Source organism: Aedes aegypti, chromosome 1 (genome assembly GCF_002204515.2).
Source record: "Aedes aegypti strain LVP_AGWG chromosome 1, AaegL5.0 Primary Assembly, whole genome shotgun sequence".
Lineage (NCBI taxonomy): Eukaryota > Metazoa > Arthropoda > Insecta > Diptera > Culicidae > Aedes > Aedes aegypti.
This window is the reverse complement of record NC_035107.1, coordinates 305,378,193-305,392,223: the sequence shown is the minus strand read 5'-3', so window position 1 is coordinate 305,392,223 and position 14,031 is coordinate 305,378,193. Positions and strand designations below refer to the sequence as shown.

The window sequence follows — 14,031 nt, the reverse complement described above, 5'->3', positions numbered from 1 at the left end:
TATGTGATGGGGCCCAGATAGCCGTAGCGGTAAACGCGCAGCTATTCAGCAAGACCAAGCTGAGGGTCGTGGGTTCGAATCCCACCGGTCGAGAATCTTTTCGGGTTGGAAATTTTCTCGACTTCCCAGGGCATAGAGTATCTTCGTACCTGCCACACGATATACGAATGCAAAAATGGTCATTAGCATAGTAAGCTCTCAGTTAATAACTGTGGAAGTGCTCATAAGAACACTAAGCTGAGAAGCAGGCTCTGTCCCAGTGGGGACGTAACGCCAGAAAGAAGAAGAAGAAGATGTGTCGCGTTGAAGTGCCTCTAATGGCAAAGTTTCAGACAATTCGGCCGACAAAAAACCCCCATGCCAAAGTGAATCATGGAAGTGCCCAAGTAGCTCTGCACCCTACTTGAGATCTGCTGAATATATATAGCAAACAAGTCCGAATGCACTAAAGTTCACCTTTTTTGGTGTAATCGATTCACTCGATATATTTGTTAAAGCTTCGTATGATTTCGTTGTTAACCCCTCTACCGGCAGCTTCATTTTTTACCGCAAAATAAATATTCAAATCGTTATAACTTTTTTGTTTTTCAATATTTTTGCACCATTTTTTCACAAGTTCTCAAAAAAATTTCTAGTTTAGAAATCCGTGTCGATATTAATTATTGGTTATCTGGTTTAAAAGATATTCCGATGTGCCTTGGGGGACCGACATTTTCCATATAAAATGTCTTTGGCGGCCGTTTTGTTTTTGACCAATTTATCAAAAAAATAAAATGTGGGCTATATAATGCCAGGTAATAAGGAGCTTTTCTGAAAAAAATCATTCAAATCGGTTCAGTAATCTTGGAGATATCTGAAAATAACGATAGGATGTTTTTTGAAGTTTTTAAGATCTTTATTTGGCCAGCGTGGTTCCAGATACCTAAATGGCCATTACTTAGAAACGGCTGCACCAAATTGTTTCATTTTTTCACAACATACTCTCATTAATGTATTATTCCGAATAGTGAATATCCGAATACGATTAGAATTCTGTAGCCTGAGAAATTTACGGGGGGTTCTAGTTACGGATCGGTCCCCCAAGGAATTTTGGAATATCTTCAAAACCAGATGACCAATGATCAATATCGACACAGATCCTAAAACTAGAAGAGTTTTTTGAGAGCTTGTGAAAAAATAATGCAAAACTATTGAAAAACAAAAAAGTTATAACGATTTGAATTTGAATTTTGCGGTAAAAAATGAAGCTGCCGGTAGAGGGGTTAAGCTAGTAAAATCGAAAAAAATACTGAGTAACATTTTCTAAGCTGATTGAATGTATTTGTTTTATGGATTAGTATAAAATTTCGTACAACTCTAATAAAACTATGCTAAAACTAAACATTACAGGACTTATTGAGATCTCTAAGCAAAATGTTACGATCACACATCAATCTTTCACAGGTAGATTTGTTATGAATAAAACCTTTGCGATGTTTGTATGAATTCATTTGCACTTTTTCTACCATCAATTTAAAAAGTAAGTGTATATTCGTCAGCATTATTATTAGTAGTTTTATCTTTTTTTACGAGATTTTCAGCCCTAGACTGACTGCTAATCTGAGAATATTTGTCAGCAATTCTGTTTGTTTTACCATCGCAAACAACAGCAATGTTCCGTCAATTCTCACAACAAACACATGGACAATAGTGTCAACATTGCAATGCTATTGCAATTAGGTTGGAATATAAGGCTATCCATGAGGACTTTTCGTGATAGGACTGACAGCTGAAAGTGTGAATGCAACCGAAATGAAAGAGTAAACAAATCATGCGAGTGTTATCGGAGCTTTACATTTTCCTTTGTAATCGAAAGTCACTCCGATCGCGAAACGTCAAAAGCACATGGTAAACAAAAAAAAAGCTGATCGCAGCTGTTTCATGGATTGCTTTATTGGGTTTATGAAATGTTATATTGCGTCTGTCATTGGCACAAATGTTAACTTGTCAATTTTCTAGAATCTATGACATAAGGTCGAAAGGGCAAAAGATCGAAGAGGAATAAAGAGGGGATAAAAGGTCTAAAATCTTCTTTCAAGAATGATTTCATTTTCCATAATGCAAATCGCTTTCAACCTTTGGTCCTTATGACCTTTTGCATTTTCGACCATTTGTCTTGTCTTCTTTTTGTATTTCGACTTATTGTCCTTTCGACCTTTTGTCTTTCGATCGCTTGTTCCTAAACCAAGTCAGAAAGATGAATATTGCTCTTGAGTTACAAATAAAAATTAAAAAGAGGTTGTTTGACATACTTAGTTTTAAAAGCAATGCAAATTTCAACAATGGATGAAAGCAAAAGAGAGGCAACTCAAAAATTTAAATTTCGGCGTTGACCTGTAATTTTTTAGGCTGTCTAGTATATAATCTACATAATATTGACACTGGATTTTTGCAACATTTACATCTAAATCCGTTTAAACAGTTCACCTCACCAAAATTTATTAATTTACGGTGCATTTAAAATGATATTACAAACAACAAAATTTCAAAAAAAAAAATTGCACTAGACCCCCAGATGGATTATTTTTATTTTGACAGCAAATAAAAGAGGAAGGTCTTGTCTTTCATTGGCCCAAATTTGGGACATGCCGAATTTTTTGTTATAAAGTTACATGAAATTTTGTAGGATTTTAGCAATATTCTTTAGAGATGTTTCTTAGACACTAGTTCCTTGTTATTTTCACTGTAGATCCATACAGAAGGCCATAGACGATATTATACATGGAACGCAGACGTGATCTCTGTGAGACCCTGTCAAGGATATTTATTGATAAATGTATAATTTTTCGAAGGATTTCCATATACCGCTAATTAGGTTCCTTGCCAAGGTGGAAATCACGAAGCATCTTACGCGTGTAAACCAACGCAAAACACGACAGACTCGCGAACAAACTTGATGAGAGTAGGTTTGCACCCGCCTGCACGGGAGAACATACCAGAACAAATATAAAAATGTTCGTGAACATTTACTCGCGTGCAACTAAACAAGGTGAGATTTGCATTGCGCGATTATTTATCGTGACGGCGATCTCTTAAAATTGTTGTAGATTGCAGCAACTACTTCAAATCATTTTGGTGTCTTCTGCGCGATTATTCCTGATTGTCCAAGGTATGATCACGCAGAAGACACTAACACGATTTGAAGTGCATGCGGAGATCTACAAGCGTTTTTTAAGATCGTCGGTGCGAGAATTTTTCGCGCCACGCATAATATTGTGGTTTTGACAGACAAATCAAGTGTACATTCATCAAATCGACAGTAAACTACAAGTTGGTAATAAAAATCCCCTGAAGTCAAGAAAACTCAGAGGCCTTTTTTACCAAAAGCCCAATTGACTTCGAACAGCTCCGAATACGTACACGGAAATATTTATCATCGACAGATTACAGCACTCATATTCGTGAGTATTTTGCTTGTTTTTGTTCTGGTTCAGCAGACATGATCACCACCTTCATCACTGGTTCAATGACAGTTTTTTTTTTCAATGTCATTGATCATAGAAAAATTCTTTGTGAGATCTATTTAGATATGCTGGGTAAACGAGGAAGAATATGTTTTTGTAAGTGTAGTTAATTGAATCTGATCTTCTTTTCTGATCTGCATTTATTTCACCTTATACTAAAAACCAATCAAATATTTTTTCATTTATTTAACTAAAAAAAGATTTCTACAATTTTTGTTTGCCGGGGTCCGCGGGATATTTGTAGAACTTGAAAGGGGTCACAGCTCCAAAAAGGTTGAGAACCACTGGCCTAGATGGTTCTTACACACTTAAATTATATTACGGATTCCTGTGAAATCTCAACAGCTGAACAGTTCGGTAAAATAAATTAACGGAGTACGGTAAATTTTTACAGTATTCGGTAAAAAATCACCGGAATCCGTTAAATTCCGACGAAGTTACGGTGTTTTATTTCACCGAACTGTTCAGCTGTTCAGATTACGGTGAAATTCACCGTAAGAGCTTAGTGTGTATGAGGCCTCTGACGAGATTTTGTATAGATATCTGCAGATTGACAGCGAATTCTTTCAATAATCCAAAACAAATGTCATGACTAGTTCTTTGATGAATAAATAAATAAAGAGGTCCTTTAGGTATTCTTGGTAAGATTGTTGTTAAGTATTTGTCTAGATTATTGATAATTTGATAATCTTTCGGAGATTACTTGGAAGATGCAATCTTGGATTCATGTCAAAAGTTTTAGCCAGCTTCACAGGAGAACATATATTTGGAAATATTGTTTCTGTTTACAAGATCTTTTCTTGGATCCAACATGAGATTCATCACAGATCAATAATTTCTCCACTAATCAGGCATCAGCCATGTCTAACGCATAATTCTTAAGGCATTTTTAGAAGGTAATAGGTTGGCTATTGAACTTTGCCCTTCTGTGGAAGTTTAGATGCACAAAGTAGGCATTTATATTATTCCATAATTTCTCTGAACTTCCTACGAATTCCAGGGAGTAACGGTGTTTTAGATATTTCAACAAATCAGCATTGTTTTTTTCATAAGGGGCCTATCTGCATTCATCGATTTCTCTTCATCGTTGTTCTCTTTGCGTTATTGCAGAAAACTGATTGTGTTGTCGTAGGATGAAGAATCACTATATCTTCTTCATTAATAAGAAATATTGCAGATTTATCTAATTTAGCAAAGTTATTAGCGGAAGAGAGGATCGATGAAGATGTGCAGAAATATTTTAAATCTTTTTGACCAAAACTCTTTTGAAATGTAAACCGTTTTTTTAAATTGTATTAAAAATATTTCATAAATAAATTAGATCATGTCCTTCAAATTTGTCCATATCGTATAAAAAAAAACAAAAATATCAAAACGCAGGATTTTTTTGCTATCTGTTTTTCAATTTCTTGGACACCCGGGAAAAATCCGGGAATTGGAAAAATGATTTTGAATGGACACCCTGATACTGCTATTTCGAGACTGATTCTCACACATTTTATTCTTGCACTTATTAAGGCCCAAGTGAAAATAGAGTAAATGTCAAAACTGGAAAAACAGTTTTCGCCTTTCAAACCGAAAAATCGAAGAAAATGAAAACACACAGCTGTTTCAGTTGGAAAATAAAAGAGCTGTGTGTTTTCATTTTTTCAATTTTCCGATTTCAAAAGAAAACTGCTTTTTTCTGTTCTGACATTTGCACCATTTTTACTTGGGTATTAAGAGCATACTTTGAATTTTGAGCGATTTTTTTGCTACCTGTTTGTTGATGGTGTTACAATTCTAGTAGTTTCTCTTATCAGTTTTGCACGAATCGCGGCAGCATTTAAAGTGCGCCAAAGAAAAATACAAAAATATAAAAATATTTATTTGTTTGAAAAAATATTGTGATTCTCGTTATCAAAGTCGTGCCCATACTCTTTCTGGGACACCCTATACCTTGAACCACTTCACTATACTTCAGATAAACGATACTTTTAACGCTTTGCATTGCAAAATATCACAATATTTATGATTTGGACACTGATATACGATTTAAATTTAAACACCGTGCATAGATCAACTTTCATTGCTTTCGTCACTCCCTTGTACTCAGAGCATGTAGTATCGCATTCACCGAAAAAGCCAATAAATTTAAATAATGATAAACTCATGCTGTGATTAAACCTTGTACAGTTAAATCTCCCTTACTCGATATTCTGTATCTCGATATCGAGTTAGAGAACCATAGTAAAAGTTGGTTTTCATGGCCAACTCGATGGTCCCTTGGATCACAGTTGCATTGGTTTTGTGTACTGTAACTCGATACCTCCCTAACTCGATGGTCCCTTCAATATTGAGTAAGGGAGAGATGGCTGTATACCGTTTTGACTCATATTCCGAACACTTGAGGCCAACAGTGACTTCAAATGCATCTGATAGGCATAAATTAGCTGATAATTGTGAAAATTTCAATTTATTCACTAAGTCTAACTGTTAGCTGTTGGGTGTGCCGATAAAATTGATTATTTTAGCTTATTTAGTATTGTTTTTACGTTAAAGTATGGAACACCATTTTGATTCAAATGCCTGAACACTTCTGTCTCATATTCCGAACACCATGATTTGAATTCCGAACAGCACGAATAAATTGTATTCAAATGAATAATTTCGCAAATAAATTTATCTGAGCTAGTTCTACTGGTCTCAAACTAGAGAATTATCACTACTCCAGAGGTATAAAATAAATTGGAAGACGTTAAAATTGAATTGCAATTGACTGTCATTTCCTTTTAATTTGCTGACATATTTCAACGAAACATTTCAGCCACATCGCCGTACAAAAACCGAGTTTTCGGAATGAGTCTGTTCGAAATTTAAGACAAAACGGTATATAACTTTTAAGATTGTAGATCGTATAGTTAGTCCTCTCGATTGTGTACCCTCACAGCCAAGACTCCCCTTGCATGAAGATTACTATGGCAACGCCACCGATCATCACATCCGTGATGTTTATTTGGCAAACATGCCTCTTCATGTGAATCAACATGCTTACCAATCTGGAAAGTCCACTGTGACTCTTTTACACAAAGTTGTATACGATATCGAGAAAGCATTCGCTCAGAAGCAATCCTGCTTGGGTGTTTTCTTGGATATTGAGGGTGCCTTTGATAACGTGTCTTTCGATGCCATATTGGAAGCAGCACGAAACCATGGGCTACCTACAATGATTACCAATTGGATTCATCAAATGCTCAAAAACCGACATCTCTTCTCGATATTGCGTCAAGCAGCGATTCGAAAATTGAGTGTTTGCGGATGCCCCCAAGAGGGAGTCTTGTCACCACTTTTGTGGAATCTCGTAGCAGATACGCTATTGAGGCAACTCAATAATAGCGGTTTTGCAACATATGGATTTGCCGACGACTATCTAGCTCTGATAGTTGGTATGTGCATAAGCACCCTATTCGACCTGATGCAAAGTGCTCTTCAGGTAGTCGAGAGTTGGTGTCGCCAATATGGCCTTTCGGTTAACCCGAATAAAACATCTATTGTTCTTTTTACGGAAAGACGAAACCGCGATGGAATTCGACCTTTACTTTTTTTTGGCACTGAGATTAATGTGACTGATCAAGTAAAGTATGTCGGAGTCATTCTAGATTCCAAACTTTTATTTCAGAGTCAAAAAAGCTTGCATGGCCTTCGGTCAATGCCGACGAACCTTTGGTAAAACTTGGGGCCTCAAACCCAAATATATCAAATGGATTTACACAACAGTTGTTCGACCAATATTGGCGTATCGATGTCTTGTGTGGTGGCAAAAGGGCGAAGTGAGAACAATCCAATCAAATTGGGCCATCTCCAAAGGATGTGCTTGATGGCGATGTCTGGTGCGTTCTCTACAACTCCCACAGCAGCGCTCGAGGCCCTTTTCGACGTTGCGCCACTACACATATATCTTAAACAAGAAGCACTTTCTTGCTCTTACCGTTTATGGGTACTGGATCTACTGGAGAAAAATCCAGTGAATCGTAGATCTACACACACTTCGTTGTTTCCACTTTTGGTGAATTGGGACAAAATTGTCCTTGCTCCAAGTGATCTCACAATTGCTTGTAACTTTCCTTACAGGACATTTATCACACAATTCCCTTCACGGGAAGAGTGGACGTCTGGCTATTTGGAAAGAAGTATATCAAACAATGTAGTATGTTACACTGATGGCTCCCTTCTTGAAGGTAGAGCTGGTGCAGGAGTATATTCTCGTGAGCTAAGGCTGAATCAGTTTTACTCACTTGGTAGAAACTGCACCGTTTTTCAGGCGGAAATATTTGCTCTTATGTGTGGAGTGCAATCAGCACTTCAACAGCGCGTAATGGGTAAAGTCATATACTTCTGTTCAGATAGTCAGGCTGCTATAAAAGCTCTCGCTTCGGCCAACTCAAGGTCGAAGCTTGTTATCGCATGTCGAACTCAAATTGAGGAACTGAATTCAGTCAACTCTGTAAACCTTGTATGGGTACCAGGCCATTCTTCCATCGCTGGAAATGAATTGGCTGATGAGCTAGCTCGCGATGGAGCATCGCATGACTTCATTGGCCCTGAGCCGGCTATTCCAATTTCGAAGTGCTGGGTGAAGCTTCAGATAAACTCTTGGGCGGCAACTCAGCACAAGCAATATTGGAATAGTTTGGAGTCATGTCGTCAAACAAAATTGTACATTACTGAGCCATCTCCAAGGGTGGCAAAGTATTTAACAAATCTGTCAAAGCAGAATTGCAGTCTCTTGGTCAGAGCGTTGACAGGCCACTGCCGACTCAACTATCACATGGCAAATATTCAGCGTGCTGAGTCATTTGTGTGTGATAGTTGTGACTCCGATTATGGAACTTCGTATCACCTGATATGTAACTGTCCAGTTTTTTCGCAAATGCGATTCCAATTACTTGGTAAACACTTATTGAGTGAAACTGAATTCAGAAGCCTGAATCTTCAGGACATTCTGTTATTCTTAACCCGCTGTGGTAATGAGCTATAGGCTCTCTTTACGCTCATGCGTTTTGCAGTGCCCTTTTTAGGGCGCTGTTCGAACCCATTGTGGTATGGAGCTACATGCTCTCATTTCGCGTATGCGATTTTCCCTCTTCAAGGGACCCCACTCCTATTTCCTCCCATCTTTCCCTTCCCTTTCCTCTCCCATCGGGTAGATGATGAAATAGGCTCAAATATGGCGATGGCACAAATCTCCAAACTGGTGGGGAACGTGCCTTTGGAGCCGGCCTTCTGATACCTGAGTGTTCGGAATGAGTCTGTTCGAAATTTAAGACAAAACGGTATATAACTTTTAAGATTGTAGATCGTATAGTTAGTCCTCTCGATTGTGTACCCTCACAGCCAAGATTCCCCTTGCATGAAGATTACTATGGCAACGCCATACAAAACCTCCGACTTTTACTAGACTTGAACGCGCCGAAGGGCGGTAACCTTGGTTATTCGATTCACCGCGTGGTTGGTTGCCCTGGCCCACCATGATGTCTGTTTGCGTTTGGTTTCCCGGAACCGGTACCTTTAAGTACGCGTGTCTGTTACCCCGAGCAATGGACTCACCTGTTGATTTTCTCAAACCGTGCCCTTCGTTTCTTTACTCAACAGGTCGCTTGGCTGGTGGACAATTACGAAAACGCCGAAGGAGTTAGCTTACCGAGGTCCACTCTCTACAACCACTACATGCGCCACTGCAACGAACACAAACTGGACGCGGTCAATGCGGCAAGCTTTGGGAAACTGATCCGGTCGGTTTTCACCGGTCTGCGAACGCGTCGATTGGGAACACGTGGCAACAGCAAGTACCACTACTACGGAATACGGATCAAACCGGGGTCATCGCTAAACAACGCCATGGACGATCAGAAGCCAATGAACGCTAGTCATATGAATAACAACAATAGTCATAGTCACAACCACAATACCATGGGAGGGGGCGGAGGTGGTCATGGCGTCGGAGCCGGGGGGATGGGCCACGGAGGCTCGATGAACCATCGTGGATCGAAGAAGGGCTCGATGAAGAACGAAATCCCCGAATCGTGCTCACAGGTAATGGTTGAAGTTGGAATTATCTTATCTGCTAAAATCTAATTTGATTTCTATATCTGCAGTATTTGGGAGATCCGTCCCAGGCCATACCGCAGTTTCCAGTGATCAGCTTGAACCACCCGTTACCGGAGGACATCACCCTGGAGGACGTTGATACGTTGCGGTCGATCTATCGCGAACACTGTGAAGCCTTTCTGGATGCCATACTGAATTTGGACTTCAACACGATCGAGTCGCTGTGGCGCGAGTTTTGGCGGGCGGAGAACATCAACAACAACGCCGACGAGTGCGAAGAGGAAAAGTACCTCAGCAAGACCAAGCTGTACGTGCTGACGCAGTGCGAACCGATTCAGGACTTTATCAAACAGGTGAGACAGGGCCACTACATATGGTCCAGAATGCAGATTTTCGCGGAAAAATGCATTTAGAGCTTTACAATGAAACTTCAGATGAAAACTGTTTTCTAAAGAGCAAAGTTTAAGACCATTTAATTTTAAGCAACTTCTCCAAACAAAGTTTTTTTCAGTGACGTGAAAAACTTAAATTATCATAATACTTACACTTACTTTCGATCCACAGGTGGACTTCATGTTCTACCAGAACATGGTGGACGTCCTGATTCCGGACGTGCTGCGTCCGATTCCGACCGGGTTGACCCAAGCCATCCGTAACTTTGCCAAAAATCTCGAGAGCTGGCTCTCGTCTGCGATGAGCGGTTGCCCGGAGTCGATCGTGACCATCAAACTGTCGGCGGTGGCCGCGTTCGGCCAAACGCTGCGGCGGTACACTTCCCTGAACCATCTGGCTCAGGCAGCCAGGGCCGTGCTGCAGAACAGCACTCAAATCGCTCAGATGCTCAATGATCTCAACCGGGTCGACTTCCGGAACGTGCAGGAGCAAGCTTCCTGGATCTGTCAGTGTGATACGGCCACTGTGCAGCGGCTGGAGAATGACTTCAAGGCCGCCCTCCAACAGCAGAACACTTTGGAACAGTGGGCTAGTTGGTTGCAAGGTGTGGTCGATGATGCACTGGAAGAGTACCGTGGAAAACCGTCGTTTGTGAACGCAGCCCGGCAGTTTCTGCTCAAGTGGAGCTTCTACAGCTCTATGGTGATTCGGGACTTGACGCTGCGGTCGGCGGGAAGCTTCGGGAGTTTCCACCTGATACGGCTGCTCTACGACGAGTACATGTTCTTCATCATCGAGCACAAGGTGGCCGAAGCGACGCAGACTACTCCGATTGCCGTCATGGGAGAGGTGAGTTGGAATTTGGATATGTATTTTTTGGTTTCAACCGATTCGAACCCAGTTTGATCTTGTTTGTATTTTCACCCTGTTTTTTCTCTTTTAATGTACCATGTTGTTTACATGATGACACAATGTTAATGAAATTGGCGTGAAAATTTTTCAACGATTGCCTCCGGCATTTGTAGTAGCGTCTATGAGAAATTTAGGAATATTTCCACGGGTTCGCCATGCAGGTTTCGTCAGGAATCTGTCGATGTTCTAGGGTTTCCACTACAGATCTTCACATCAACACTAATGATAATGGATGTTCTAAAGGATTTGTACAGGTTTTTCACTTGAGTTTCTTCTAGGAATTGCTCCAAAGATTCTTCCAGAATTTCTAACAGAAACTTTCTCAAGGTTTCTTCAGAAATTCATGCATACTTTTTCAAAAATACTTTCAAGTATTAATTCTTCTTTTTAAGATACCTCCAAAAATTCCTTTGTAGATATCGAAAGAAAGTGATTCGTTTATTCTTTTTTTTTGCTATTACGACCTTTTTTTCAAAATTGAAATGCTTACAAAAATCTATTTTGGAATTGATATTCGTTCTTTTAGCTTTATATGAAAAATATGAAACGTTAGAATGGAACCGTGGACAGGTGTGGCCACTCTGGACACATGGTCACCTGAAACCTGTTTCAGAGGGAACTGGTACATATCATGTCTAGAAGTTCATATGCGGTTCAAATTCGTCATTTTTTCTTCAGATTTATAAAAGCACTTAGAGGACCAACAATTAAATCCGTCGTAAAATTCAAGAAACCGGTTCCAGTAGGGTGTGATGTAGACATTTTCAGACCATTATACAGTTCCATCATGTGACAGCTCAAAATCCATGATTGTTCATCCAGATCTAAATAGACACCATACCAAATATAAAACATAAAATTCTTCTTGTTTCTGGCGTTACGTCCCAACCGGGACAGAGCCTGGTCTCAGCTTAGTGTTATGAGAACTTATACAGGTATTTACTGAGAGCTTTCTCTGTCGATTGACCGTTTTTGCGTGTGTATATCGTGTGGCAGGTACGAAAACATTTTAAGCTCTGGGGAGTAGAGAAAATTCCCAATCTACGGCTATCTTGACATCATAAACGTAACATTATTATATCCGTTAGGCCAAACTAGAAAAAAAAATACATGTTACAAATCGGCATCATTTGACAAGTCATTATACTTGTTTTTACCTCTAAGTAAAATGAAGTTTTTTCGTTGGAACTAGTTCAAATAGGACACCAGGAAATCCCCCAAAAATTCCTTCAGGAGAACCTTCCAAATATTCCTTCAAAAATTCCTCCCGAAATATCTCCAGAAATTTTTACAGAGGGGCTCTTCCTGAGATTTCTTCAGCAATTCCTTCGAAATTTTCTGAAGGGATTTTACCAGAAATTCTTCCAAGATAATTTACAGTAGTCCCTACATCGATTACTCCGGGGATTCCTCCGGGAAGAGCTTTTGATCGGTATTCTTTATTAGACCGGTTCTGATATGGCTCCAGGAGATACCTTCAGCAATTTCGCAAGGTTTTTTTTCTAGAAATTTCGCAAGGAGTTACTGCTGTAATGCCTCCTTCAAAAATTCCTCGAATGTGGTTTTACTGGAATTTCTCCAAGCATTCCTTCATTAACCTTTCCAGGGATTCTTCCAAAGATTTCTTCAAGCGATTTCTTCTGATATTCCTTCAGAGATTCCTCCCAAAACTCCTTCAAGGATTCATCCGTGAAAAGCTCTATAGAAATCCTTGCAGAGATGTCTTTAAGTCTTTTTCCAGGGGTTACACTAAGACAATCTCTTCAAGGATTCCATCGTGAAATTCTCCAGGGATTCTTTAGGAAATTACTTCACGAATTTCTCGAGGGATTTTTCAAAAGATTCCACCGGGAATTCGCCGCTAATTCCGATAAAAATCGCTACATTAAATACTCCAAGGAATTTTCCAGGTAATCTTCCAGGGATTCCAGATGGAATTATTCTAAAGGAATTCAATCAGAAAATACCCAGAAAATTGCTCCAGGGATTACATTAGGATAATCTCTACCTAGATTCCACTAGGGAAATCTCTTCATGGATTCCTCCAGAGATTTCTCCAGAAATTTCACTATGAACTCCTCCAAGGTGTATTCCAGGGGTTTCTCTGCAGATATCTGCAGAGATTTTTCCACGGATTCTTCCAGCAAAATCTTCATAGTGATTCTTTCAGAGATTCCTCTAAGGATTCCAGCAATTCCGCCAGAGATGGCTTCAGGGTTTTATTTAGCAATTTACCCAGGTAATCCTTCAGAGATCCCTTTATCATTTTACCCAGATAACCTTTTATTGGTTCATTCTGCAGTTTACCCAGATAATCCTTCTGCGATTCCTACAGGAATATCTTCAGAGACTACTTGCGGAAGTTCTCTACAAGGATTCCACCAGTAATTTATTCTCCAAGAATTACCGTAAGGACGCCATTCACCGCTCATGCTCCATTCACCGCTCATTGAATTATTTTGCAAAATCTGAACAAATTTTCGCAATAAAAGTTTTTTGCATATATTAGTATACCAAAATGGATTGTATCAGAATGAAATCCGTATGATTGTATATCATACTTTATTTATAAAAAATAAACTTAGGTTGTTTAAGGCGGTAAACATGAGTTTGACAATGATTTTATTATAGCAGATCGGAAAATGCTTCTTAGCTGCCACGGTTCTGCATATAGGGCCTCATACTTAGGATGAGCGGTGAATGGTGCCCTTAACATGTATCATTGGCATACATGTCATTCGGTACCATTATACATTTTTCACATTTTATCTTTTTTCCTACAAAAACAAATGTTTTATCTTGCGTCTAGCGCAAAAAGTTTCGAAAAATATCGAGCGACTGATTTTTGACCGAATTTAACATGTTAAAATGCTGTTAAATGAGCGGTGAATGGCGTCCTTACGGTACCACATACACCTTTCGATGGGTTCATCCGAAAATTGTTCCAGAGATTTCTTCAGGAATTCCCCCAGACACTCCTGCAAGAGTTTCTTTAAAGATTTTCGAAGAAATCTTCCAGGGATTTAAGCAAGGATTCCATCATGCAATACTACTGAGACTTTTCCATACTTTTTTTCCTAGAGGGGATCACCCAAGGATCTCTACAGATTACTCTAAGGATCTGTTCATGAAAACA

At 39.4% G+C, this 14,031-nt stretch overlaps 1 protein-coding gene across 9 annotated transcripts in view; it reads left to right on the top strand.

Annotated features, from left to right (window-relative positions):
* Positions 1 to 14,031, top strand: part of LOC5576136 (DNA-binding protein RFX2) — a 169,618-nt gene that overhangs the window by 137,563 nt on the left and 18,024 nt on the right. For all 9 annotated transcript variants that reach the window (XM_021838428.1, XM_021838427.1, XM_021838425.1 and 6 more), the window contains 3 exons: positions 9,135 to 9,575; positions 9,638 to 9,943; positions 10,155 to 10,832. In XM_021838428.1, coding sequence (XP_021694120.1) covers positions 9,135 to 9,575; positions 9,638 to 9,943; positions 10,155 to 10,832 — 1,425 coding nt within the window. The remainder of the gene's footprint in view (positions 1 to 9,134; positions 9,576 to 9,637; positions 9,944 to 10,154; positions 10,833 to 14,031) is intronic.